At 53.3% G+C, this 27,925-nt stretch overlaps 1 protein-coding gene across 3 annotated transcripts; it reads left to right on the top strand.

Moving 5' to 3' along the window:
- FGD2 (FYVE, RhoGEF and PH domain containing 2) lies at window positions 1–26,934 on the top strand. 3 transcript variants are annotated; one of them, XR_005722749.1, is made up of 17 exons: window positions 1–221; window positions 5,654–5,966; window positions 8,349–8,429; window positions 9,105–9,253; window positions 10,985–11,141; window positions 11,342–11,480; window positions 12,004–12,062; window positions 12,311–12,457; window positions 13,819–13,911; window positions 19,936–20,015; window positions 20,112–20,142; window positions 20,782–20,874; window positions 21,564–21,695; window positions 22,664–22,798; window positions 24,620–24,766; window positions 25,881–26,027; window positions 26,369–26,934. XR_005722749.1 is itself a non-coding variant. In XM_040249790.1 (16 exons), the coding sequence occupies exons 1-16, from the start codon at window positions 154–156 to the stop codon at window positions 26,582–26,584; spliced, it is 2,052 nt and encodes a 683-aa protein (XP_040105724.1). In that variant the 5' UTR covers window positions 1–153; the 3' UTR covers window positions 26,585–26,934. The 3 variants fall into 3 exon arrangements, 2 of the variants coding, with proteins under 2 accessions (XP_040105724.1, XP_040105725.1); XM_040249790.1 differs by lacking the exon at window positions 22,664–22,798; XM_040249791.1 differs by lacking the exons at window positions 1–221; window positions 5,654–5,966; window positions 8,349–8,429; window positions 22,664–22,798 and having other exon boundaries at window positions 9,165–9,253; window positions 11,347–11,480.
- Window positions 26,935–27,925: the final 991 nt, after the last annotated feature.

Raw genomic sequence — 27,925 nt, 5'->3', positions numbered from 1 at the left:
GCAGGGAGCAGGTCTGCTAAGCCCTTGGGAGAGACGGGACTCCAAGGATGCCGGAGCCCACCTGTGACCCCAGGTGGCGGTGACTGAGTGTGCTGGCTGGAGACCCCCCGCCCTGCTTCAAGGGAGCTGAGGGCTGCCCTGGAAGCCTGCAGGATGGAGGGGGCGAGTGAGGAAACTCTGGCATCTGTATCCAGTCTGGTGACTGTGTTTGAGAATAGCAGGTATGGGGTAGTAGAGATGGGGAGGGTCATCAGGGCTGTCTGGCGTCTCCCTCGAGCTCCGCTGCCTGCCCTTGGGCCCTTGGGCAGCCCAGGCCCTCCCAGTCTCCTGGCTGAAAAGCAGGCCTAAGGCCACCTTGAACCCTGACAGTGAGCAGTGTCCTTGTCCTGGACCCCACCTCCTGTCCGGACAGTGCCCACATCCTTCGATCACAGGATCCTCAGGGCCTGTAATAGTGTTTGGGGCACCAGGTCTGGGCAGGGAACAGAGTGTGTGTGTCAGTGTGCTGGGGAGAGTCCAGATGTGTGTAATTAGGTGTGTGAGTGTGGGTGGACCAGATGCCCTGATCGGGCAGCAAAACTCCACCTACTATCCCTCCAGCAGAAATACTTATAGCTAATACTTATTAAGAGCTTACTCCCTGTGAGGAGGATAACCATACAATTTATCATTCAAACCAGGACACAACTGAAACTGAAAGAGGATGCCCTTAGATCTCTTTGGTAGGAGGGAGGGCACCATAGGAGAGGTTGAGACCATCTCAGGCAAAGCAGACTGTGTGGTCAGCCTAACTATGGGGCAGTGTTCTGAGTGTGTTTGCTACTTATTTCATTTAATCATCTATCAGCCTATTGGGGGTAGGTTCTATCTCTGTTCCTATATTATAGGTGAGAAAGGGGAGGCACAGAGAGGTTGCGGGGGGCAGTTTAAGTGTTTTAAGTTCATGGGCAAGGAGCAAAGCAGGGGCTTCCTTCTGAAAGGAACAGGCTGGAGGTCATTGCATGTGTCTGTGTGTGACATTAATCCACTCTCCAGGCATTTCTTATGCCTGGGATTGTGTTAGAGGTTGTGACTGTTGTAGGTAGGGTTTTCTGGAAATAGACTCTGGATAGAGATTTGCTTCAGGAGGTTTACTGGGGAGGGTTTGGGGTTGACGGGAGGCAGCACTGGGCACAGGGAAAAACTGAACTGCCGTGCATTGGCCAGATGACGTAGCCTGTTCCAGAGAGTTCTGGAGCTGGAGGCCCCTCTGGCTGTTCCAGTCAAAGGGCTAGATCTTTGTACCCGCACATGAACTAGTGATTGGATGTGGACTTGACCTTAGATGAGGCCACTCTCTTGCAGAGAGGGCAGTTCCCAGGGAGGGACCCAATCAGTAGCCTCTCGGCCCCCATGCCCCCAGCAGCTAGGGGAAGAGTGCCTCCGTCCCGAGGGCTGTGGGTGGCACAGCACTGCATCGCATGGGACCTGTACCAGACGCAGGAGCCTAAAGGAAGATCCCCGCCCAGAAGACTTCTGTCTTTGGTGCTAAGCTCATGGAACGACCATGATGCCAGGTCACGACCAACAGATATCCTGAGAGGGGCCTAGACACACTGCTGAGGGCACTCAGAGCAGACAAAGCTTCCTGTGTGGGCTTCCTGGTGGAGGCAGCATCATGCGGACCTAGAAGGGCCATTTAGCTTCCTCAGCAGGTGCCCTGGCCCCGCCTCCCCCAGAGGCCTCGGCCGGCATGTTCTGTTCAGCACCAAGGACAGCTCTGGGTGCCACCTTCCAGGACCACCATCCCCTGGGGTGTGCAGAGATAGCACCAACCCCACTCAACACACCAGGCATGTCCAGTGGAGACCCTCAGCACATGTGCTCTGCCTCGGGAATATCCCTTGAAGGAGGAGGCAGCCCTTGACCACAGTGGGATCAGAGGAGGTCTTGTCAGCAGGATGAGAGTCACCCCTCACACTCATGAGAGGGGCCAAGGCCAGCTGCCTTGCCTGGGCTTTCTTGTGAGGTCTTTCAGTGCCTTAAGTGATCTGAAACTGAGGGAATGAAGAGGAAACAGAAACTGGTCTGGGCCCTGGGGGAGAAATGCAGAAGCTGAAACCAAACATAGAACAGAAAGCCTGAGATTCAGCTAACTGCATGAGCTGCAGACCCAGGGGCTGAGGAACCGGGTGTTGGGGTGCAAGAGCCAATGAGGAACCACGGGAGACTGGGTCTCAACCTTCTCTCTGCCACCAGCCAGTGTGTGATGTGGGGCAAGTCACATTGACTCTCTGCACCCATTTCTCCCTGACTCACATGGGGAAGGGCAGTTTAGGGCTCAGACTCAGGAGAGAGCCAGCCTGATCTGAATCCCACCTCTGCCCTGCTCCTTCTGCAAGATCCTCTCTTTCTCTAGTTGCAGAATGGGGGTAGTGAAAACCTTAGTCACAGAGTTTTGAAGATTTTGTACCTGTCTAGTCCTCCATTTCCCAGTCTGCCTTTCTCATAAGGCGGCCCACCCTGTACTGTCACCACAAGCCTTTCCACACCAAAGCGAATGGGGCACATCGTACGTCGTTGGATATATTCCTTGCTGCTGGCCTCTGTTATCTGAAGAATTTAACTGGTCTGCAGATCCAGTATGTAGGATAAGAAAGCTACACTATTAAAGCTTGTCCCTGGAGGGAGAAGGAAACTGACCCTAGGCTGGCTTTTTATCACTGACTCGATGGACATGAGTTTGAACAAACTCCAGGAGTTGGTGATGGACAGGGAAGCCAAACATGCTGCAGTCCACAGGGTCACAAAGAATTGGACATGACTGAGCGACTGAACTGAACTAAACTGAGAGGTGTGGAGGGCATAGAGAAAGTTCAGTTCAATCGCTTAGTCATGTCTGACTCTTTGCGACCCCATGAACCGCAGCACACTAGGCTTCCCTGTCCATCACCAACTCCCGGAGTTTACTCAAACTCATGTCCATTGAGTCGGTGATACCATCCAACCATCTCAGCCTCTGTCGTCCCCTTCTCCTCCTGTCTTCAATCTTTCCCAGCATCAGGGTCTTTTCAAACGAGTCAGCTCTTTGCATCAGCCAAAGTATTGGCGTTTCAGCTTCAACATCAGTCCTTCCGATGAACATTCAGGACTGATTTCCTTTAGGATGGACTGGTTGGATCTCCTTGCAGTCCAAGGGACTCGCAAGAGTCTTCTCCAACACCACAGTTCAAAAGCATCAATTCTTCAGCAATCAGCTTTCTTTATAGTCCAACTCTCATATCCATACATGACTACTGGAAAAACCATAGCCTTGACTAGATGGACCTTCATTGGCAAAGTAATGTCTCTGCTTTTTAATATGCTGTCTAGGTTGGTCATAACTTTTCTTCTAAGGAGTAATCGTCTTCTAATTTCATGGCTACAGTCACCATCTGCAGTGATTTTGGAGCCCAGAAAAATAAAGTCAGCCACTATTTCCACTGTTTCTCAGTCTATTTTCCATGAAGTGATGGGACCAGATGCCATGATCTTCGTTTTCTGAATGTCGAGCTTTAAGCCAACTTTTTCACTCTCCTCTTTCACTTTCATCAAGAGGCTCTTTAGTTCTTCTTCACTTTCTGCCATAAGGGTGGTGTCATCTGCATAGCTGAGGTTATTGATATTTCTCCTGGCAATCTTGATTCCAGGTTGTGCTTCATCCAGACCAGCGTTTCTCATGATGTACTCTGCATATAAGTTAAATAAGGAGGGTGACAATATACAACCTTGACATACTCTTTTTCCTCTTTGGAACCAGTCTGTTGTTCCATGTCCAGTTCTAACTGTTGCTTCCTGACCTGCATACAGATTTCTCAAGAGGCAGGTCAGGTGGTCTGGTAGTCCCATCTCTTTCAGAATTTTCCTCAGTTTATTGTGGTCCACACAGTCACAGGCTTTGACATAGTCAATAAAGCAGAAATAGATGTTTTTCTGGAACTCTCTTGCTTTTTTGATGATCCAGCAGATGTTGGCAATTTGATCTCTAGTTCCTCTGCCTTTTCTAAAACCAGCTTGAACATCTGGAAATTCATGGTTCACATATTGTTGAAGCCTGGCTTGGAGAATTTTGAGCATTACTTTGCTAGCATGTGAGATGAGTGCAATTGTGTGGTAGTTTGAGCATTCTTTGGCATTGCCTTTCTTTGGGATTGGAATGAAAACTGACCTTTTTCAGTCCTGTGGCCACTGCTGAGTTTTCCAAATTTGCTGGCATCTTGAGTGCAGCACTTTCACAGCATCATCTTTTAGGATCCTGCTGAAAAGTCCCACTTTATCAGCTCTACCCTCCCTTTAGAGTGTTCCGTGGCTCCTACCTTCCCTCGATATATCAGTTACTAGGGTTTTAGGGGATTTCTTGCTATAGAGAGACTAAAACCTGGGGTGAGGCTCACAGGTGAGGGTGATCTGGGAGGGTACATAAAATCTTCTATGTGCAACTAAGTAAGTCAGACAGAGAAGGAGATATATTGTATGACACCCCTTACAGGCAAAATCTAAAAAGAAATGATACAAATGAGCTTATCTACAAAACAGAAACAGATTCACAGAGAATGAATTTATCCTTGCCAGGGGGGAAGGGCGGGGTGAAGAGAGAGTTAGGGAGTTTGGGATCAAAATGTACATACTGCTATATTTAAAATAGATAACCAACAAAGACCTACTGTATAGCACAAGGAACTCTGCTTAATGTTATGTGGCAGCCTGGATGGGAGGGGAGTTTGGGGGAGAATGGGTACATGTATATGTATGGCTGAGTCCCTTTGCTGTCTACCTGAAATTATCACATTGTTAATCGGCTATATGCCAATACAAAATAAAAAGTTTAAAAAAATCCTCTATGTGCAGAAGGAAGGGTTCCTCACTGCATTTTAAAGAGGGAAGTGTGTAGTTACCCGGAAAACAAGACACAGTCTACGCTGACTCATTTTGAAGACTGGAGTTCCCTCCAAGAAAGGTGTCCAGAGGAGAAGTAGATGTCTCTGTCCCTTCCTTCTGTGTGCCAGACACTCAGAGGCCAGTGAACATCTCTGATTTGCATTGTTGTTGTTTTTCAGTCGCTAAGTCGTTTCTGACTCTTTGCGACCCCGTAGAGTGCAGCCCGCCAAGCTTCTCTGTCCTTCACTATCTCTCAGAGTTTGCTCAAACTCCTGTCCATTGAGTCAGTGATGCCATCCAACCATCTCATCATCTGTCTCCCCCTTCTCCTCCTGCCCTCAATCTTCCCCAGCATCAGGGTCTTTTCCAATGAGTTGGCTCTTCTCATTTGCCTTGCTGCTGCTGCTGCTGCTGCTAAGTCGCTTCAGTCGTGTCTGACTCTGTGCGACCCCATAGATGGCAGCCCACCAGACTCCCCCGTCCCTGGGATTCTCCAGGCAAGAACACTGGAGTGGGTTGCCATTTCCTTCACCAGTGCAGGAAAGTGAAAAGTGAAAGTGAAGTCGCTCAGTCTGTCTGATTCTTAGCAACCCCATGGACTGCAGCGCACCAGGCTCCCCCGTCCATGGGATTTTTCAGGCGAGAGTACTGGAGTGGGGTGCCATTGCCTTCTCCATGCATTTGCCTTAATTGCCCCACATCCCTACCAGGGAGGTGCAGTTCTTCTCCCTACTCTTGACTGTTCTCTTCTTCTCAGGGTGACAGGAGCAGTGCCCAGAGTCCACGGCCTGGAGGCCGGGCATCGGCAGCCTGGGTGCAGGTCTCCTACGTCCGCAGGGCCCTGCGAGAAGCCCATCGAGGAGGAGGCCCTGGAGGCCGGGCATTGGCAGCCTGGGTGCAGGTCTCCTACGTCCGCAGGGCCTTGTGAGAAGCCCATCGAGGAGGAGGCCCTGGAGTCCGGGCCCAGGACCGTCAGCAGGAGGTACCTGAGCTCCCTGAAGAACAAGCTGTCCAGCGGAGCCTGGAGGAAGTCTTACCAGCCCAGGACCTGCCCTGGCTCAGGGACACAGGTGCTGGAGGGCTGGGGAAGAAGTGGGGTACTGGGGGGCCATCCACTGATCTCCCCACGCATTCTCTCCCAGCCGGAGCCAACTCCTCCCCTGGGTGGGGGTCTTCTGAGACCAGAGATCAGCTGAAAGCTAGATTCACGTCCCCCCACCCTTGATGGCCTTTGATTAAGTGCCTACTATGCAACCTGCTGCTGACATTCTTTCTCATACCCTTCGCTGAAGGGGTATTTCTTTACTTTTCTCTGTGCTGGGCTTTTGTTGCTGTGCACAGGCTTTCTCTAGCTGTGGAGAAATTAGCGCTCTGTCATGGTGCACAGGCTGCTCGTCGTGGTGGCTGCTCTTGGTGAGGAGTGCAGGCTCCAGGCACATGGAGGGCTTCAGTAGTTGAGGCGCATAGGCTTAGTTGCTCCACGTGTGTGGAACCTTCCCGGATCAGGGATTGAACCTATGTCCCCTGCATTGGTGGGAGGATTCTTAACCACCTGGGAAGTCCTGTAGGAGTCTTTAAGGCATGGAGACTGAAATTCAGACAGCTTAAGGAACTTGTCCGAGACCACTCAACTTGGGACCTGGTACCCCTTCCAGGTGTGGCCTCAGGTTACCTACTGAAGGAGACAGCTCTGCCGACTAGAAATAGAGGTCAGTGCTGATCCCTGCCCTGAGGCTGGTTCCGGGGAGGTCACCTCCCTTTTCTGGGTTTCAGTTTTCTTGTCTATGTGGTTGAAGGGTTTGGCTGCAGGATGCTCTGCACCCTGGAGCCAGACCACCAGGGTTCCCGTCCCAGCTCTTCGGCTCACTATGAGGCCTTGGGCAAGTCTCTGTAACCCTACTGTGTGTACTTGTTTCCTCATTTAGAGAATGGAGATGTGGTCATAGTGGTTCATGCTATGTCTACTGGCTATCGTTTGCTATGTAACAAACTACCCTCAAAGGTAGTGGCCAAGCAGCTTACTGCTTCTGACAGTTTTGTGGGTTGACTGGAATGTTATTGGATAGTTTTTCTGTTGGTCTCACTTGGGATTGGTTTTACTTAGCTCGGGCTGCCGTAACAAACTAGAGCAGCCTAGGTGACTTAAGGGCTTCCCTGGTAGCTCAGTTGGTAAAGAATCCACCTGTAATGCAAGACCCTGGTTTGATTCCTGGGTCGGGAAGATCCTCTGAAGAAGGGATAGGCTACCCACTTCAGTATTCTTGGGCTTCCTCGGTGGCTCAAATGGTAAAGAATGCATCTGCAATGTGGGAGACCTGGGTTCAATCTCTGGGTTGGGAAGATCCCCAGAGTAGGGCATGGCAACCTACTCCAGTATTCTTGCCTGGAGAGTTCCCATGAACAGAGGAGCCTGGCAGGCTATAGCAGTCACAGAGTCGGACACAACTTAGCAACTAAGCACAGCACAGTATAGGAGACTTAAAGAGCTTCCCAGGTGGTGCTGGCGGTAAAGAACCCACCTGCCAATGCAGGAGACGCAAGAGATGTGAGTTTGATCCCTAAGGTCAGGAAGATCCCCTGGAGAAGGAAATGGCAACCCTTCTCCAATATTCTTGCCTGGAGAATCCCATGGACAGAGGAGCCTGGTGGGCTACAGTCCATGGGATCACAAAGAGTCGGACATGAGTGAAGCAACTTAGCACGCACAGGTGACTTAAACAACAGAAATACATTTTCCCACAGCTCTGAAGACGGGACATCAAGGTCAAGGTGCTGGCAGGGTTGGTTTCTGGCAAGGCTCCCTTCCTGGCTTGTGGATGGCCGCTTCTCACTGCGTCCTCACATGACCTTTTCTCCTACACATGCTCTCCTGATGTCCCTCCCTCTTATAAGGGCACCAGTCTTGACAGGTTAGGGCCCCACCCTCCCCATCAGTTAACTTAATTACTAAATATAGTCACATGGGCGGTTAGGGCTTCAACATATTAACTTGGGGACACAATTTAGTCCATAATAAGGGCTCCCACGTGTCTGCAGGCAGATCTTGGCTGAGGCAGGAATGCCCATGATAACTCATCTCCCAAGCCTAGTGCCTGGCCAGGGACAGCTGGAAAGCTTGCTCATCTGGGATGCTGGCATGGCTGGGCCCCTGGCTTCCTGTCCATGAGGTCCCAGGACCTCTCCTCTCCCTGTGGCCTCTCCCTCAGGGCAGCTAGACCTCTAGATATGGTAGTTCATGGCTCCCAAGGGAGCACAGGTGGAAGCTTCCAGGCCTCTTAAGGCTTAGGCACAGCCTCACTCTGTCCCATTCTCTCAATCCCAGCACAAACCCAAATGCGCCTGCAGCATGGCATGAGTCCTGGGAGCTATGCTCACTGGGGCATCTTTGGATACTGCTCCCATCAAAGGAGACCAAATCTCTCATTCTCCTTCTCCCCCCAACTTCCCTGCAGGAGCCTGAGGAGAAGAAGATTGTCCAGGAGCTGCTGGAGACCGAGCAGGCCTACGTGGCCCGCCTCCACCTGCTGGACCAGGCCAGTGGCCAGGGCGCCCCCCGTCCCACTCTTTGGCACCTGGGTGTCCTCACCCTACCCTGCTCTCCTTTCTGGCCCACCTCATAAGAGCTGAGAGTTAGGACCTCAGGTCTGATTCTAGGAAGCCTTAGTCCTTTAACTGATGACTGGAGTTTGGGCAGAAATCGGGATACAGCTCATTAGCACCACTCCTGATTCTACCCTTGGTATCTAGGCTGGTCTCCCAGGAGCAGAGACCACACCAGCTGGTCCTTCCAGGCCCCACACAGCATCCTCGTCTGTCACCCTAGCTCCCAGCATCTTCACCATTCTTAGCCCTTCACACTGTCTTTGGGAGCCCTAAGGAAGAAGGTTAAATCACTGAAGTGAGATCTTGAGCCTGGCGAAGTCTGAGGTCTTGACAGATACAAGATGGGCCCGCTCCTGACATTCATCAGCTGCCAGCCTCTGGCCAAGTCCCTTGGTTTGCCCATCTGTAAAGTGGCCAGAATAATCCCTGTCTCTCTTCCCAGGGATTTTGAGGATGATGGGAGATTAAGGATGTGGAAGTGTTCTGGAAGCTGGATGGGGAAGGACCCCACAGCCCCCCGGACTGTGCTCGTCTCCCCGGGGCTGGTGTCAGGGGTGGGGGGCTCCTTCTCTGCCACAGGCTTAGTGACCCAGCGGCGGCTACAGGTCTTCTTCCAGGAGCTGCTGAAGGAGGCCCGCGGCAGCAAGGCCTTCCCTGAGGACGTGGTCAGGCTCATCTTCTCCAACATCTCCTCCATCTACCAGTTCCACTCACAGTTCTTCCTCCCAGAGCTGCAGCGGCGGCTGGATGACTGGTGAGGTCCAGCAAAAGCCCCTGAGGCCCCCCGACTGCAGCCCTGGCCAAGTCGGGGTGCAGCCTCCAGGACACTGGGTTTGGCCTGTTAGGTCTCTGCGCTTGCTACGTGGCCATGACTCGATTCCTCTGGGCTTGCTCTGTCTGCACGGTGAAGGGCTTGAATGAGTCGTGTGCGTGTGTGTGTGTGTGTGTGTTCTGGAGAAGGGGATGGATCAGGTCCTCACTAGGCTGAGTGACTTACAAGGCAGTGGAAACCACCAGCACTAACTGAAGATTTCCTACTTGCCTTGCCTTGGGTTTCACACCTACTAACTTGCTTAGTCTTCAGATTAGCTCACTGTGTGATGATGGCCTTGTGGTTAGGCCAGAAACCCTCTCTGCTTTCAGAGCTACCCAAGAAAGTATTTAGTGGTGAAATTAGTATCTTGCCAAAGAAATGCCATGATGTCTGGCATGTCCTTTAAAATTCCTTGGCAAAAAAGAATCTTTCAGTTCAGTTCAGTCCAGTAGCTCAGTCATGTCTGACTCTTTGTGACCCCAAGGACTGCAGCATGCCAGGCCTCCCTGTCCATCACCAGCTCCCAGAGTTTACTCAAACTCATGTCCATTTAGTCCGTGATGCCATCCAACCATCTCATCCTCTGTCGTTGCCTTCTCCTCCCACCTTCAATCTTTCCCAACATCAGGGTCTTTTCAAATGAGTTAGCCCTTCGTATCAGGTGGCCAAAGTATGGGAATTTCAGCTTCAGAATCTTAGTAACTGTTAAATCCTGTGATGTGTCTATAGTTAGCGTTAGATGCTCAGTCGTGTCTGACTCTTTGCAACCCCATGGACTGTAGTCCACCAGACTCTTCTGTCCTTGGAATTCTCCAGGCAAGAATACTGGAGTGGGTAGCCAATCCCCTTCTCTAGGGAATCTTCCCGACCCAGGGATCGAACCCAGGTCTCTCAAACTGCAGGCAGATTCTTTACCATCTGAGCCACCAGGGAACCTGATGGGTCTATAAGGGTTCATTATTATATTCCTTTTACTTTATGATCGATCAAAATTTTTTTCAATAATTTTTTCCCCAAAAGACAACCCTGTAAGGTTGCCTACCATCATGCCCAATTTTTTCAGATGGGAAAGCTGAGGTATAGTGAAGCTAGGTGATTGGCCTAAGAACACACAGCTGGAGTAAGTGGTGTGGTTGGAAATCAGACTCAGGCAGGCCAGCTCCAGATTGCTGATGCTCTGCTGTAACAATTCCAGGGCTGAATGACCTTTTCTCACCTCTCTTAGCCTGGATTTCCTCCTCTCTAAGATGGGCCACTGACTGACTGTCCTTCCTCCCCCGCACAGGGTTGTAAGAATTCAATGAGATGAGACGTGCAGCATGTCTTGGGCAGTGCTGGGCATGTGGCCCTTGTTATTGTTACGAGAACAAGCATTAGGTGGTTATTGAACACCTGCTGTGGGCCTGACCCTGTGCTGGGCCTTTAGGGGGCTTCCGTCCCTGGGAGAGGTCAGCATCTGCCCTCCGGGGGCTCACAGTCTAAGGAGGGGTGAACCACACCTGTGCCAGGATGACACCCACCCCCCATACCTATGCCCAGGAGTGCTGCAGAAAGGCTGTGTTGTCGGGGGGGGGGTGGTGGTTTGAGAGGAGCCTCGCCTCTCCTGACCCCGTGTGGAGTCACGAGAAGAGGTCCCCAGACCGAGGGCAGTACCTGGTGCCCTTCCGGCAGGACCACCACCCCCCGCATCGGTGATGTGATCCAGAAGCTGGCGCCCTTCCTGAAGATGTACAGTGAGTATGTCAAGAACTTCGAGCGAGCCATCGAGCTGCTGGCCACCTGGACAGACAAATCCCCACCCTTCCAGGAGGTTATCACCCGCATCCAGGTGAGGCTGGGGTGGGCGCGGGGCAGAGCCCTGCATGGCCGCCCCCAGCCCGCCGTGGCTCCGGTTCCCCAAGTGATTTGGGGCACCTTGCTGGCTCAGCGGCTTCCATAGCCCTGCCCGCTCCCCCGACCCTCAGGGGCAGCCTGACCCACCCCTTCCCCCTTTGACGTCTCCTCCTCTCCCCCTCCTCCCTCCCCAAGAGCAGCGAGGCCTCAGCTAGCCTGACCCTGCAGCACCACATGCTGGAACCTGTGCAGAGAATCCCACGCTACGAGCTGCTGCTCAAGGAGTACGTGCAGAAGCTGCCAGGCCAGGCCCCAGACCTGGCTGATGCCCAGAGTGAGGACACCCCCAGTGAATCGGGGGGCGGGGGGCAGGGGGGCAGCCCTGGGAAGGCTCAAGCCACTCCCCTAATTTATGGAGCACCAGCTAAAGATGGTTTCGATGACCGTCAACCATTAACATTGTTGTACTTCATAGACAGTGTCTATAGCATTAGTCATTTTTTTTTCTACAGACACTAAGGCCCAGAGAGATTAAGTGACTTGCTCAAAGTCACACAGCCAAAAAGAAGCAGAGCTAGGATTTGAAACCGTGCCTTCACCCCTGGATACGGCGGGCAGTGAAAGTCACAGAGGCCAACCACCTCAGCCCTGTCTTTCAGGGACCTCTAGTCCCTTCACCCTGCGTGGGAAATGGCCCCCATCATCCAGACACTGGATGCGCCAGGCTACAGGGGAAGGGCTGCCCCTGGGGTGCTCCGGGCAGGCTCTGGGGCCACTGGGTTAAGCCTCAGGGGCCTCCTGCCTCAGCCACCAGCCCCCTACTTTCAGGGGGTGACTCGACCCTGCCCCCTTTCCAGAAGCCCTTGACATGATCTTCTCGGCCGCTCAGCACTCCAACGCAGCCATCACTGAAATGGTGAGCACCCCAGTCCTCCGAGAAAGAGCTGTGGGCATCCCCAGGGCCCTGTCACCTCCTCCTGCAGCTCTCAGCCCCCGCCAGCCCACCCAAGTCTCTGTGTCTGCTCCTCCTCTGACCCTGCCCACAACACCCAGCCCCCTGCTGCCCTCCTCCCCACACCCCATCTCTGCCCACGAGAGGCTAGCTTTCCAGGAGCAGGCAGGGTCTTGCCTGGCCTTGGCTGAGGGTGGCCCTCCCGCCCCCAGGAGCGGCTGCAGGAACTGTGGGACGTGTACCAGCGCCTGGGCCTGGAGGACGATATAGTCGACCCCTCCAACACCCTGCTCCGCGAGGGCCCCGTCCTCAAGATCTCCTTCCGCCGCAGCGGCCCCATGGAGCGCTACCTTTTCTTGGTAAGGGGATGCTTGGGGGGCCCGCTCGCTCCACACTGGGGAGGGGAGTCCACAGGCATGGGCCCTCTGCCCCAGGTCCTGCCAGCCTGGCATCTACCTGGCCGGCACTGCAGGAGAGCAGAGACAAGCCTGCCTCTCTATCCTTATTGCTCTGGCACCCTGGCCAGTTCAGTTTTAGTTCAGTCGCTCAGTCATGTCTGACTCTTTGCGACCCCATGGACTGCAGCACGCCAGGCCTCCCTGTCCATCACCAACTCCTGGAGCTTACTCAAACTCATGTCCATTGAGTTGGTGATGCCATCCAAAGATCTCATCCTCTGTCGTCCCCTTCTTCTCCCACCTTCAATCTTTCCCAACATCAGGGTCTTTTCAAACGAGTCAGCTGGCCAAAGTATTGGAGTTTCAGCTTCAGCATCAGTCCTTCCAATGAATATTCAGGACTGATTTCCTTTAGGATGGACTGGTTGGATCTCCTTGCAGTCCAAGGGACTCGCAAGAGTCTTCTCCAATACCACAGTTCAAAAGCATCAATTCTTCTGCGATCAGCTTTCTTTATAGTCCAGCTCTCACATCCACACATGACCACTGGAAAAACCATAGCCTTGACTTGGGACCAATCACATGCTGCCCCCAAGCCTCAGGGATTTCCAGCTGAGGGGGTTCCCAGACGTGTCCTAGGAAGCCACAGAGTCAGAATCTGAACCGAGTCTGTTTGGCTCCAAAACCTGTGATGTCAATCTGTGCTCTAGAGAGGGCAGGCTGTTGTTGCTGTTGAGTCGTTTAAGTCGTGTCCGACTGTTTCGTGACTCCATGGACGGTGTAGCCTGCCAGGCTCCTCTGTCTATGGGATTTTTCAGGCAAGAATGCAGTGGGTTGCCATGTCCTTCTCCAGGGGATCTTCCTGACCCAGTGATTGGACTCGCGTCTCCTGCATTGGCAGGCAGATTCTTTACCACTGTGCCACCAGGGAAGCCCCTAGAGGCTGCGTGTCAGGAGGGAATTAGGTTGGCTGCTAGGAAGAACAGCCCCGGTTTGCAGTGAGGAAGCCAAGGCGTCTCCTGGAGATCTGGAAACTGGTCCCACCTGGGGCGGGAGCTACAATCTCTCACCCTTGACCCCCGTGAGAAAGGCCTCATAGGTCTCCAAAGTCTGCCCTGGTCCCCTGAAGTCCACAGGTCGGGCAGCCCCTCGGTGAGCACCCCAGGCTTCCTCATCACACCTGTGTTGTCCTGTGAGCCGGCCCAGCGCATGGCGAGAGGGGAGTGAGGCCCATGGGGCTCAGCCCACGTCCAGCGAAGCCTGCCCGCTTGTCCTTGCCACCCCTGCCGCTGTGCACACATGCCTGCTCTTGTCTCCTTCAGTTCAACAACATGCTGCTCTACTGTGTGCCCAGGGTCATCCAGGTGGGCGCCCACTTCCAGGTCAGGACCCGCATCGATGTGGCTGGCATGAAGGTAAGAGGGCTTCACCCCCAGGGTCAGACCGAGGGTGGGGAGCAGCAGGAGGGGCCGACCGGCGCCTCAGTCCGGGAACCCAGGTGCGGCAGGTCTGGGGCAGTGTGAAGGCGGAAAAGAGGAGGCTTAGACCTCTCCCATCCGGGCTCCCAGCCTTCCTGTCCAGGGTCCTTCCCAGTGCCCAGCTTCACTTTGCTTTCTCTACCATCTACGCCAGGGCTTTGAAAACCTTATGACTGCATGAATCCCCTGGGAGTCTTGTTAAAATAATGGGTTCTGAGTCAGTAGGTCTGGTGTGGGGTCAGAGATTGTGCATTTCTGTCCAGCTTCTGGCGGATGCCAGTACTGCAGCTTTGAGTAGGAAGGGTGCCCCCTGTCAGCTCAGTTGCTGACTTGGATGTGTCCACATCCAGAGATGGCCACGAATGAGCAGGGACAGCAGCCTATAATAGTGCCTGAGTGGTCCCCATGGGCTAGGCCCTGCATCACTCCCATTGGACCCTCATAACAGCCCTGGGATGTAGGGGCTGTTATTATCCCCTGCATTTCTTAGTTTTTAAAAAATCTTAAAATAAAATAATTTTATTACCTAAAAATGTAAATATTACACATTCCAAAATCAAACTATGTAAAAAAAAATATACGCAACATGTATTGCACATATAGGCTCTCCGTCCCCCAGTCCCCTTCCCTAGAGGCAGCCTCTGCTCCTTGTGAGGCCTTCCAGAGGTAGTGCATTCATCATGGCATCCTTACTTTTCTTTCACATAAACCGTGGTTTTCACATACACTATTCTGTGGTGGACTTTTTAAACTAGCTACTTATTCTGGAGACGATTAGAGCTCAGCTCACTTGGAGCTTCCTCACCCTTTTGCACAGATGCATAGTGTCCTGGTATGTGGCTGTACCGTGATTCGTTCAACCAGCCCACTACTGATGGACGTTTAGACTGTTCTCCGTTGTCAGTGTCTGCAAATGAGACTGCAGTGAGTAACTGTGCACAGTCTGAGGATATCTGTAGTTAATCCCATTTTCAAAAATAAGGAAATAAAGTGATACATCCAGACAGTGAGATATTATTCAGTGGTAAGAAGGAGTGAGCTATAAAGTCATGGAAAGACATGGAGGAAGGTTAAATTCGTATTACTCAGTGAAAGAAGCTCATCTGAAAGGCTACATACATACATATGGTGCACGCCTACTGTCTGATTCTACATACATAGATACATGCACGCCTACTGTCTGATTCTACATACATACATATGGTGCACGCCTACTGTCTGATTCTACATGCATACATACATGCACGCCTACTGTCTGATTCTACATACATACATACGTGCATGCCTACTTTCTGATTCTACATACATACATACGTGCATGCCTACTGTCTGATTCTACATACATACATATGGTGCATGCCTACTGTCTAATTCTACATACATATGGTGCATGCCTACTGTCTGATTCTACATACATACATACGGTGCACGCCTACTGTCTGATTCCAATGCGGTGACATCCTGGAAAAGGCATTCTGTCTCTGGATGGAGACAGTGAGAGGGTTAGTGGTTACTAGGGGTTGGGGAAGGGAGGGATGGACACAGAGGGTTTTAAGGGCGATGAGACTGCTTTGCATGGTGCTATCATGGTTGTTGTTGTTTAGTTGCTAAGTCGTGTCCGACTCTTTGTGACCCCATGGACTCCTCTGTCTGTATAATGGTAGATATCAGTTATTATACATTTATCCAAACCCACAGAATGTGTACAACACCAAGAGTGAAGCGTGATATGAACTATGAACCTCGGGTAATAATGACGGGTTCATTCATTCTAACACACGTACGCTCTGGTGGGGAAGTGTTATTAATGGACAGGCTGTGCATGTATGGGCACAGGGGGCATATGGGAAATCTCTGTACCTTCCTCTCAGGTTTGCTGTGAACCTAAACACTGATTTAAAAAAAAAAAAAAACAAACAAACAAGACCCAGAAAGGTTAGGGCTTTCCTGATAGCTCAGTTGGTAAACAATCTGCCTGCAATGCAAGAGACCCTGGTTTGATTCCTGGGTCGGGAAGTTCCGCTGGAGACGGGATAGGCTACCTGCTCTTGTATTCTTGGGGTTCCTTGTGGCTCAGCTGGTAAAGAGCTGGCTCAGTGGTAAAGGCTTACCCACTCCAGTATTTTGGCCTGGAGAATCCCGTGGACTGTATAGTCCATAGGGTTGCAAAGAGTTGGACACGACTGAGCTACTTTCAATTTCTCTTTCAGAAAGATTAAGTAACTTGCTTGGGGGTCACACAGCAAATCCTTGTTTGCATGATCAAGCCCAGATATAATAGAGTCCAGAGCCTCTGTATCTAACCAGCATACTATACTGTCTCCTATTAAGGCTTCAACCCAGAGGGATAAAGCACAGGGTGGAATTGCAGGCATAGTGAAAGAAATGCGAAGAAAACCCTCTTGGCCACCCCTCTCTGATGGCTCCTAAGTCCCGGTGGCCGGGGCTGGAAGAACAGAGGTCAGATCTGGCCCATCTTAGTACCTTTCCATCTCCCCTTTCCCTCTCCTTACCCCACACGACATCTCCCAGGATTTGCCCCAGGAGGGAGCTGAAGGCAGGACAATCTGCCCCTGGAGACCTCCTGAGCTCTGAGAGCCCCTGCAGGAGGGCCTTGCCCCTGCTCCTGACTTGGATTGCCTGGCATTTGGGGCTGAAACAAGGGCCTGGGGGTGGGATGTAGCCTGAGGGTGATGAGAGCTGATGGCAGGACATGGGCAGCTTCTGGGGGCTCCCAGCCCGCCCCCCATGCCTCAGCACACGGAGGTCTTTTGGGAACGCAGCCCCCTACTCTGTCTCATCCAGCTTCTCTTACTGAATGTGGCCAGAATGTCCCAGAGGCCAGAGCGGGCATGCGCTTGTACATCTGGGAGCCGTGGTGGGTGAGACTGAGAAAGGCAGGTTATGGAGAGTTACAGACAGAGAAATTGGAGACTGGCAGCCCTGTCTTAGGACTGGCAGAGACCCAGGCATAGAAAAAGAGAGGCAAAGATTGACAGAAAAGCCAAGAAATATAGAGACCAAAACAGAGTCATTAAGAGGAAATCCATAAATATGTTCCCTAGAGTGTCTGACGCTCAGGATGTGTGCGCCGGCTTCCCGGCGTCTGCCAGTCTCGGCGAACACAATCACTGCAGGGCGTGTCTGGTGCTCTGGTGGTCACACAGCGCCCTCTCCTGGACGGCACGGGCCTGGCGGGTGCAGAGCTGTCCCCCCAGCCGCGTTTGTTCGGGAATCATTTTCTGAGCCTGAGGTTTGGAGGCAGGTCTGGTCTTTGACCACTGTGATGGCTCCCACTAGCCCATACCCGCCTGGCCTCCCTCCTTCCTGAGTGTCAGGGAGCCCTGGATCCCAGCAGCTGATTCCCACCCCACCCCCCCCCCCGGGGTCTCAGTTCAGCTCAGTCACTCAGTCGTGTCCAACTCTTTGCGACCCCATGGACTGCAGCACGCCAGGCTTCCCTGTCCATCACCAACTCCCGGAATTCACTCAGACCCATGTCCATTGAGTCGGTGATGCCATCCAACCGTCTCATCCTCTGTCGTCCCCTTCTCCTCCTGGTCTGCCTGGTGGGTCCTATCTTTGCGCCATTCTGCACAGGGCCAGCCTGGGAAGAAGGAAGGGGTGTAGGCCCTTGGGAACTCATGGACCGAAGACAACTGCGACTCCATGGACAGCTGTGCAGGTTGGGCACTGCACGAGCACCCCCCAGCTGAGCCGCAGCAGACAGCACAGGTTGCATACGGACAGTTCTCATTGTCCGGCAGATGGCAGTCTTGTCTCTGGTTCAACAAACCAGGCTCTTGACTATTACACCAGTTTGCCAACAGATGTCAGTAAAGTGTTTTGAGGGAGAGGTGTCTTTTTCTAATTAGCACAAAGGCGCTGCATGGGCTGGCAGGGACCTGACTGCCAAGTCTGGTGGTTGAGCCTGGGCACAGCCCAGCTCGGGGAACTGTCCTCCAGAAACCTGCATCCTGCACCCCTGCAGAGGTGGTCCCTCAGGTCAGGGATCTCCCCAGTTCCCCTTTACTATGAAAAGCGTCATGTTTCTTCCCAGCTCTGGCCTCCAAACCTTAGATTTCTCCCTTGTCCCTCTCCCAGTCAGTCATGGAGTCTTGCCAGATTCCTGATATAGACCCTTTGAGCTTCCGCATTGTCAAGGGTATCAAGAGCAGATCACATCCAGCCCCTTCTAGAGGGAACGGACAGGTTCTGTGGGCCCAATGAGTAGACCAGGCCTCATGTGAGCAAGTCATGCTCTTGCAAGAGTGGTGGGCCACCTGAAAGTGTGCCAAGGCCTGCTCACCTTGCGGCAGGGAGCTGGCAGAGGGGCCAAGTGTCAGGTGGGTTCACGTTCCTCCATGCTAGGCCCTTGGGCTCCAGGTCTGTGTCTTCACTTCCTTTCATGACCCTGTCTTCACACGGCCTGGGAGAAATCTGTGTTTACCGGGCTCTGGGGTAGAGTAGAAAGAGACGTGCTTCTACCTTACCCATGAGGACCGAAACCCGGAGTCTGAATCTTCATTCTGCTCTTTAGATGCTGTGTGACCCCAAGCGGGTCTCTTGTCCTCTCTGCTCTCCATTTCCTCATCTCCCAAATGAGGGTGATAATATCTGCCTCTCAAGATTGCTGTAAAGATTTTCTTTCACATCTGTTTATTATGGACACTTTTAAGGGGAGAAAATGGTACCTCATATATTCATCACCTGGTTATGATGACTGTCAACTCAAAACTGGTTTCTTCAGCAATCCCCCTTCTAGTGCCCTTTTCCAATGGATTATTTAAGAGCAAATCTCAGACACATAATCATTTCACCTATAAATACTTCAGTATGTCTCTGTAAGAGACAGGCACTCTTTTTTAAAAAAGACATTTTATTTTATTTTTTGGCCATTCCATGCTGCATGTGGGATATTAGTTCCCCAGCCAAGGATCAAACCCTTGCTCCCTGCAGTGGAAACTCAGACGGTACCACCAGTGAAGGCCCAAGGACTCTTTTCTCTTTTTTTTTTTTTTTTTGCCCTAAAAGATGCCAACAATACCATGATTACATCTAACAAATTAATGATACTTATTTAATAACAGAGAGATCCCTTGGTTCTCCTTGGCTGGGTCGTAATTGCCTTCTCACAGCTGATCTGTGTGAATCATTTCTGATATGCTTCTTACATGCCCTTTTATCTATCATACTTCCCTCTCCTACTTTTCTCTCATTTATTAACTGAAAATCAGATCGTTTCTCTGGCAGAGTCGCTCTCAGTCTGGATTCTGCTGACCGCACCCCGGTGGTGTCATTTACTGTATCCCATGGTCCCCCGTATTCCCCGGAAACTGGTAGATGGCCCCAGGTTCAGCTGTGCCAGAGGACTGCGGCCGGTGGCAGGCAGTGCCCTCAGGGACACGTGGTGGCCGTTAAGTGTTAGAACTGATCAGTGGGTTCAGCAGTTGTGCCCATTAAATGAGAACACGTGTGGGTGCTCAGCGAAGCGCTCTGTGACCGGCAGCCTTCACAGCGGCCTTGGAACCTGCGGAGTTCTGTGATGAGGATGGTGGAGGACAGGAGGTGGAGATCTGTCCGATCTGTCAAGTTGGTTGATCAATTCCTTCATTCACGATATGGGGCAGAGGGTCTCATCCTAGGCCCTATGTCTGTTCTTGGAAAAGCCGTGTCCCCAAACCCAGCATGTGAGCCAGTTTCCATCTTGGTGACCCTTTTGTCGGGAGTCCCCGTCTCACCCTGGGCAGGCTTATCTGCTGAAGTTCCGGGAGCCCCAGGTCCCGTCTGCTCTGTAGATTGAGGCCAGCTCGGGGCGCCTTTGCTGGGCTAGACAGAAGGGCTCCCCATCCTTGTCTCTCTGTTTGAATTGTCCCTGGGGCACGATCCTCCTCCCTCCCCACCACAGTGCCTGGGGGGGCAGGCGGGAGCCTGAGCCATCTCTCCCTCCCCTTCGAGCAGGTGCGGGAGCTGACTGACGCAGAGTTCCCCCACTCCTTCCTGGTGTCCGGGAAGCAGCGAACCCTGGAGCTGCGAGCCCGGTAGGCGGGGGCGGGGTGGGGGGGGGAGGGGAGGGGAGAGACGGGAAAACTGGGAGGGGCCGCTTCCCTCAACACCTGTGTTCTCTTTCTGAGCAGGTCCCAGGAGGAAATGATCTCCTGGTTGCAGGTATCAGAACAAAAGCTCCAGGGCCCCTAGGGTTGTGACTGTGCAGGAGGGAGGGGTGCTGAGTGTGTGCGTGTGTGTATGTGTGTGTGGTGGGGGGCGTGGGAGCACACATGCACCCACCTGCTCTTCCTCAGCTCTGCAGTAGTTTTAAGTGTCAGACAGCTTCAGATCTTGCCGCTGAATGGCCTGGGACAAGTCGGTTATCATCTCTGAGCCTCAGTTTTCACATCTGTTCTATGTTCAGTTGCTTAGTCGTGTCCAACTCTGCAACCCCATGGACTGCTGCACACCAGGCCTCCCTGTCCCTCACTATCTCCCGTAGTTTGCCCAAGTTCATGTCCATTGAATCGGTGATGCCATCCCACCATCTCACCTTCTGTCACCCTCTTCTCCTTCTGCCTTCAATCTTTCCCAGCATCAGGGTCTTTTCCAATGAGTTGGCTCTTCACATCAGGTGGCCAAATAGTTTCTCCTCCCTTTAATCAGACACTGCATGCTTGGAATGTTGTGCCAACACCCAATAGGCTTTTAGCAGTGCTTGTTGAATGTGTGGATGGATTCACAGATGAGCAAACCCCTTCTGCCTCCCCCTCAACTGCCTCCTTTTGCCCTGCACCCCCCACCCCCACCCTGCACCAGGCCTGCCAAGATGCCATTGACCAAATTGAGAAACGGAATGAAACCTTCAAGGCTGCAGTCCAGAGCCCTGAGGGAGACCCCCAGGAGCAGGAGGTAAATTCAGGCTCTGTATTTCTACCCCCCGACCCCGCGTGGGGCTGCCAGCTTCAAACAGGAATGACTCCCTCTCTTGGCTCTACCTAGGTAGCTTGGAGGGCGGGGGCATGTCACCCATCACGAATAATGCGGAGGGATCAGGGGAAGCCCCACACCCCAGCATCACCCTACTCGTAGAAACTCAGTGCCAAAGACTCCCTCATTAGCAAGAAAGTCCTTTGGGAACCTCTTTGTGCAGCTGCTCCCAGGAAGGATTTCAGGGCTATAACTCTGGCTGTGGGGGGTGGGGTGTGTGTGTGTGTGTGTGTGTGTGTGTGTGTGTGTGCGCGCAGGTTGGGGTTTTGAAACTGCCTGAAAAACACTAGACCAAGGGCAAGTGGAAGGCAGGTGGGGTGGCAGTTACAGAGAGTGTCTGTGACTGTTTCAGCTCTGAGCTCTGAACCGTGGCCTGCTGGGTGTCTTTGCTGAGTCCCTTGACCTCTCTGGGCCTCAGTTTCCTCACTTGTAATGCAAGACGTGGAGAGATTGACCCGCAAGTGTGGTCTTTATCTGTTCGGTCCCCTTCATGTGGGAGCCACTGGGAAGCACAGCCTGCAGACTCTCTGCCACAAGCCGGTGGGCAGAGGGCCCAGGGCCCCGGGGAGTGGGCAGGGGGGTCCTGAAGTGCCCACCCCATTGCCCCACAGCTGCAGTCCATGGAGCTGGGCCTCCGGGCGCCCCAGTGGGTGCGGGACAAGATGGTGACCATGTGCATGCGCTGCCAGGAGCCCTTCAACGCCCTGACGCGTCGCCGCCACCACTGCCGGGCCTGTGGCTACGTGAGTACCAACCCCCCGGCCCCCATCTGCCAGCCCGGGCCCTGCCCACCCTGCCTGCTTCAGCCAGTGCAGAAGCGCTGGGCGCTAACCCGGCCAGACGTGTGCGTTACCTTGTTCGGACCTCACGGTGTCCACGTGAAGCAGGTCTCCTCCAACCCCTAATCCCCTTTCCGCAGATGCGACCTGAGGCCCAGGCAGGTTAAAGCCACCAGCTTAAGACATTCCCCAGAGCCGACCCTATTCATCCCCCTGCTTCCTTACCACCGTTTCCCAAGACCCCAGGGCCCAGGACCAGGGAACAGCCTCTAGTGTCAGACCCTTCAGACCTTTGCAGGCCTTGAACCCACCTCCTCATCAGCCCCAGGCCTGTTACACACACCCTCCCCCAACCCCGCCCCGCTCCGTCCGCTCTTCTTGACCGACCTCAGCTAACTGTCCCCTCCTCTTCTTGGTGGATTCTCAGCACTCACTGCAGCACCTACTCGTTCTGGGGCTAACTCTGCCTGCCACCTTCAGGCCTGTTTCCTCACCTGTACAATGGGAATCAGTAACACCTGGGTGGTAGTGAGACCTCAACAAAGGAAGGTTCACCCCTTCCCTCTCCTTGGCCTCCTTTCCTTCTCCTTCCTCCGTCATGGGGGCAGCACCACTCAGAGGCGCAGCCGCCAGCTGATGGAGGAAGGAACCAGGCCACTCCTTCGTCTTATCGGCTCAGGCCCAGTTATCAGAGGCAGATCTTGCTTTGCTTTTTAAGCACCTGCTGCACTTGAGCTGTTCTCTGTTGACATTACAACCCTCTCCATTCACTCTGCAAACACAGGGAGCCCTTTAATGACCTCAGTCTTTAATGACCTTGCGTTGGGGGGTGGGGGGGGGACAGGAGGAGACCAGCTGGGCAGGTTGGGGCCAGTCAGGGAGGTGTCCCCAAAATGTGTTAAACTGCAATGAGAACAAAAGTAAATTTCCAGGACTGGGACACACCTGTGTTCAGATGTGCATTCCATCCCAGAGCCAAACAGACAGGATCTGGGGATGAACTTCCCTTCTCCGTGAGTCACATCAGGAAATGAGAGTCGAGTCCACTCGCTCACACTTGTCACTTTGTAAGTCTTTTCTAAAAAACTATTTACAATAGTTAAGAAATACAGAGAGGCCCAAAGAATAATACAGCAACACCTGTGTACCTGCCTTCCGGGTATGAGGAAGAAATAAAGTGTTCTGAGAACTGAACAGATGATCCTTGATGGAAGCCTGGATGGGAAAAGACAGAACCAGATACAGACGTCATTGCTGGGACCATTGAGCGATATTTGCTTATGAAGCATTTGTAGTTAATAAGACTGTGTTGATGTTAAATTTCCTAAGTGTGATCATGACGTTGTGGGTAGGGAGAAGAATGTCCTTGTTCTTAGGAGCTACAAGCTACATATTTAAGAGTGACAAGACACATGATGACTGTAACTTAAATGGTTCAGAAGAGAATATAGATCGAGGGAGAGAGACAGAAAGGGAGAGAGTGAAGTGAAGTGAAAAGTGAAGTCGCTCAGTCGTGTCCAACTCTTCACGACCCCCTGGACTGCAGCATACCAGGCTCCTCTGTCCATGGGATTTTCAAGGCAAGAGTACTGGAGTGGGGTGCCATTGCCTTCTCTGAAAGGGAGAGAGGGAGACATCAAATGTGCCAATACATATTCACAATCCCTGAATTTGGTGGGGTGGGGCATCACTGTATTATTCTTTCAACTTCTTTTCAGGTTTGAAAGTTTTGAAAATAAGAAGTTGGTAGAGGAGAGAGAAGAAAATAAAAAGTTTCTAATAATGTTTAAAAAAATTAAATCTCAAAAAAAAAAAAATCAAGTTAAATATTCCCAAGGCTGAAGCCCTGTGTGTAAGGGCTTTGTGAGACACCCTTGGCCCAATTCTGGGGTTTCTCGTGCCCGTGCAAACCTTTGTACTCTGTGAGTCATCCTTTCGGTGGTTGGGTGCCCAGTTTCTGCCTCCCCGCCTGCCAGACGGGAATCCTGGTGAGGGTGGAGCAAGCCCAGGCCCTCTCCTACCGGTCCCTCCCAGGCCACGTGCTGTGCTGGGCACACAGGCCGGCTCCCTGATGAGTTACCCTTCCTCCTAGGCTCGCTCTCTTGCCCCCATTTCCAGTCCCACTTCCTGGACTCCCTGTGACATCCCAGTCTTCCTGGAAGTTGCATCCTGCCATGCCTGTGTTTCTCCCCAAGTTTTCTTGTGCCTCTTTCACCCTGTCACCCTAGCCTGCTCAGCTGCAGCCTTCTTGCAGCCGTGGTGGGCTGGGGGACAGCCCCCCTCCACAGACTACACGTGGCAGATCTTCCTGGCGAAAACTGCCAGCCCACCATTTTTGTATCAGAACATGCTTGACTCTAAGATTGAGTGGATTGCAAAACCTGGATGACTTAACACTCAACCATAGGACTGTAAAGGCACGTTCCGAGTGAGGAGGGCTGGCTGCTACCTGTGAGCGGTATGGCCCTTGCCAAGTCACTGCCCCCTCATTGCAAAGTGAGGGTAAAAGTCCCAAGGCTGGTTCCTTGCTGGGGCCACAGGAAGGCAGGTGAGATGGCGGAAGGGAAAGAGAGAGAGTATTCAGAGAAGTGATGAGATGTAAGGGGTGAGCGCCGGTCAAGGCCCCGGGATCAGGAGCTGCCCCTACAAAGGGGACCATGCAGAGAGAGAGGCTGAGCTCCTTCAGAGGGGCCCACATCTCAAGCCCCCCAGCTGGGGGCCCTGGAGCCTGAGCACCAACCCTCCCAGGCAGGACAGGGGAGGCCCCACTCTGTCTCCATCTCTCTCCCGAAGCCTGTTCTTTCTTTGGTCCCTGGTGGCTCTCGCGTCCCCAGCTCCCGGGCCAAGGCAGGAACCGCGTCCAAGCCCCTCCCTGCCCGTCCTCCCAGGTGGTGTGTGCCAGGTGCTCGGACTACCGGGCGGAGCTTAAGTACGATGCCAACAGGCCCAACCGAGTCTGCCTGGACTGCTACACCTTCCTCACCGGAAACGTGCTCCCTGAGGAAAAGGAGGACAAGAGACGGGGCATCCTGGAGGTGAGGGTCGGCTGCCTCTGCTCGGCAGGTGTGTGCAGGGCCTCCCAAGTGCTGGCGCTGTCCTTGGCACTGAAGAACTAGCCCACTGTGGTCACACACACCCCCACCTTCTCTCTCCCCATGGACACCCCCGCTAACATCCCCTACCCCTGCCGAATAAAACAGAGCTGGGCCTGTCACCCAATGGAAGCAACTTCTGGCTCCAGGCTGTCACCTGGGCTCCCTGCCCCTTCCCTGCCTCCCCATCCAGTGATTCCCACAACCCCTGTTCACGTCCCCATGCCCCAGCAGTCCCAGGAGGTGAAGAGAGCTGGTGCCGCTGATTCCATTTTGCAGATGGGGAGATTGAGGCTCAGGGTCCCACTGCAGGGAAGAGGCAGACTGAGACTCCATTCTAGTTGGAAGGGACTTCAGGGACCGGCTGGTTCTATCCCAGGGAGACCCAGACCCAGAGAAGTGACTCACCCAAGGTCACACGGCGACTTAGGAGCCAGCTCTCTGACCTGTGCTACGGGTAGTCGCTGCTGCCTTTGGGCTGCCCAGGCTGCTCCCTCCTCTGGGGCACTAGCTGTATTCAGCTTCGTGCTACACATACAGTGGTACCCAGCCCAGCCACTGGTTACCACCACCGCTCTCTGCACACCCCCTGCTCATTAAAGCCAGGCTGACATCCTACTGTCCTTGGGATGTGGGAGAAGACCCCAGCCTATTCCACCTGAATTCAGCTCCCAAGTTCAAGCTGATCCTTTCCACCACATCTGCCCGCTTTCCGACCCTCCCCCATTCTTTTAGGCCTAGACCCTGCCCACACCTTCCCTGACTGCTGGTGCACATAGCCTGCTCCTGGAAAAGGGAGTGGTCTCTGCGCCTTTTCAAGCTCCCTTTCTGCTCCCTGGGGGCTGCTTGCAGGGGATACGCCCTCCCAGCCCCTGCCCCAAGCTCAGGCTGGCCAGCCGTGTGACTACAAGTCCCTGATGGGACCCCTCAGAGCCTCAGGGAGAAATAGCCTCTCCTTTTGCGGGGCTGCCAGTAAGGTTTAGAAAGAGTGCTTTCTGATGGCCAACAATGGGTAGTGGGAGCTGTGCTCCCTGACGGTCCCTCTCTCTGGTTTCAGAAAGGAGCCGTGGCGGGGTCTGAGCAGAGCCTGATATGCAGCTTTCTGCAGCTTCTGGGGGACAAATGGGGCAAGAGTGGGTCCCGGGGCTGGTGTGTCATCCCCCGGGACGACCCCCTCGTGCTCTACGTTTATGCTGCCCCTCAGGTAACGCCACTCCCTGCCCCTCCTTGCGGTATGTGTGTCTGTCGGCAGGGGGGTGGGGGTGAGTCCCGCTGGCCCCATAAGTCAGATGGGGAAACCGAGGCTCGGTGAGGCCCTGGTTCCCTCGAGTCACAGGGTTAGCAGCTTTCAGAGCTGGGCCCAGACTCCAAGCCATGATGGTTTTTCCTCAGGGGGATGACCAGTCTTCTTCTTTGAGGCCCCTCCTGCCAGCCCACCCCACTGCATGGGTGTTTGGGGGGGCAAGAGGTGGGCGTGTGGCTGGAACCCTCCAAAGGGCTGTCTGAGGCAGCAGCCACAGCTCCCCTCCCTCCCTTCCACCCCAGGATATGCGGGCCCACACCTCCATCCCCCTGCTGGGCTACCAGGTGACCGCTGGGCCCCAGGCAGACCCCCGGATCTTCCAGCTGCAGCAGTCAGGCCAGCTCTACACCTTCAAAGCCGAAAGCGAGGAGCTGAAGGGCCGCTGGGTGAAGGCCATGGAGCGGGCGGCCAGTGGCTGGAGCCCTGGGGGACCTGTAGACAAGGATCTGTCTGACTGAGCCACGTGCCAGCCCCTCTCATCCGCAGAGCCCGATGCCTGCCTGTGGGCTGAGGCTGCAGCTGACCCGCCACCCCCAGCTGAGCTTTCAAAGAATCATCTTCAGTATTCTGCGTTCAGCCTGTGTGTCTGGATTTGAGATTCAGAAAACATGGCTCCGTTCCTCTGGGGAGGGGGTGAAGAAGTATATCTCGGCTTACCCAGGGCCGAGGGGGTTCCTGGGATGGGGGACTTTCAGCTCTAAAGCTAGGAAAGTCCCAGGTAACCCATGACGTTGGTCACCAAGGTGATTCTCAGTCCGGGCTGTGCATGAACTGACAGAAAAATAAAGATAAAAATAAGTTAAAAATTCAAAAAATACCAGTGCCGGTATCCTTCACGAAAGATTTCTGATTTGACTGGTCTGGGATGGGGAGGCACATGAATGTTTTAGGAGTTCCCCCAAGAGTCCGATGTGCAGCCTGGGTTACCTGGATAAAGGAGAAAGCAAGCGAACTACTAAGTGCCCATCATGAGAGTAATAATACTAATGAATATCAAACATCTACTGAGGCAGGTACCATCCTCGTTGTTTTATGTGGATTATCTCGCTTTACTCTCAGGATTTATAATCCCCATTTTCCAGATGAGGACACTGACTCTTAGAGAGGGTTAGTCATTGCTCAAGGTCTCCCCAGCTGCTGGATGTAGGAACCAGGTTTTAACACAGTGCACTAAGGTGAAAGCTCCATCCATCAGGTAGCAGAGCAGTTGGCTGAGCAGAGAAGGGGGGGAAAGAGTGAAGAAAATAGGGGGAGACAGCAATAGGAGCTGGAGGGGAAGTCAGGGGAGCATCTCCTGCCCTCTAGAGGGTGGGGTAGGCTGCTTTTTCATAAGAGACCACCAGGCGGGTGGCAGTGACCAGCAGCCCGCATCCAGGGACTGCCCCCGCCCCGTCCCTGACACATGAAGCAGACAAGTCACACATCTTTGCCCAGCAGTCTGCTCCTGCCTCCCTATGCAATCTGAGGCCCCCTCCGCAATCTGAGGCCCCCTCCCTTCTGTAGCGTATTTTTAAATTTTCTTGGTTGAGTCACACGGCACGTGGGATCTTAGTTCCCCAACCAGGACTCAAACTCACAGCCCCTGTTGTGGAAGCATGGAATCTTAACTCCTGGAATACCAGGGAAGTCCCTTTAGGGTATTTTTTAAAGCCCAAGAAAACCTACTTGGCACCATCTCTCTGGGGACCAGCCTGGCCTGGCTGTAAGTTTATTCCTTCATCCAACAAGTATTTGTTGAGCATCTTTTTAGGCCAAATGCAGTTCCTATACCAGGGTACAGCAATGAAGGAGACAAAATT

This window comes from Oryx dammah, unplaced genomic scaffold (assembly GCF_014754425.2).
Source record: "Oryx dammah isolate SB20612 unplaced genomic scaffold, SCBI_Odam_1.1 HiC_scaffold_11, whole genome shotgun sequence".
In the NCBI taxonomy this organism is placed as follows: domain Eukaryota; kingdom Metazoa; phylum Chordata; class Mammalia; order Artiodactyla; family Bovidae; genus Oryx; species Oryx dammah.
Note: the sequence above shows the minus strand (reverse complement) of the source record. Positions and strands in the feature narration are given on the sequence as shown.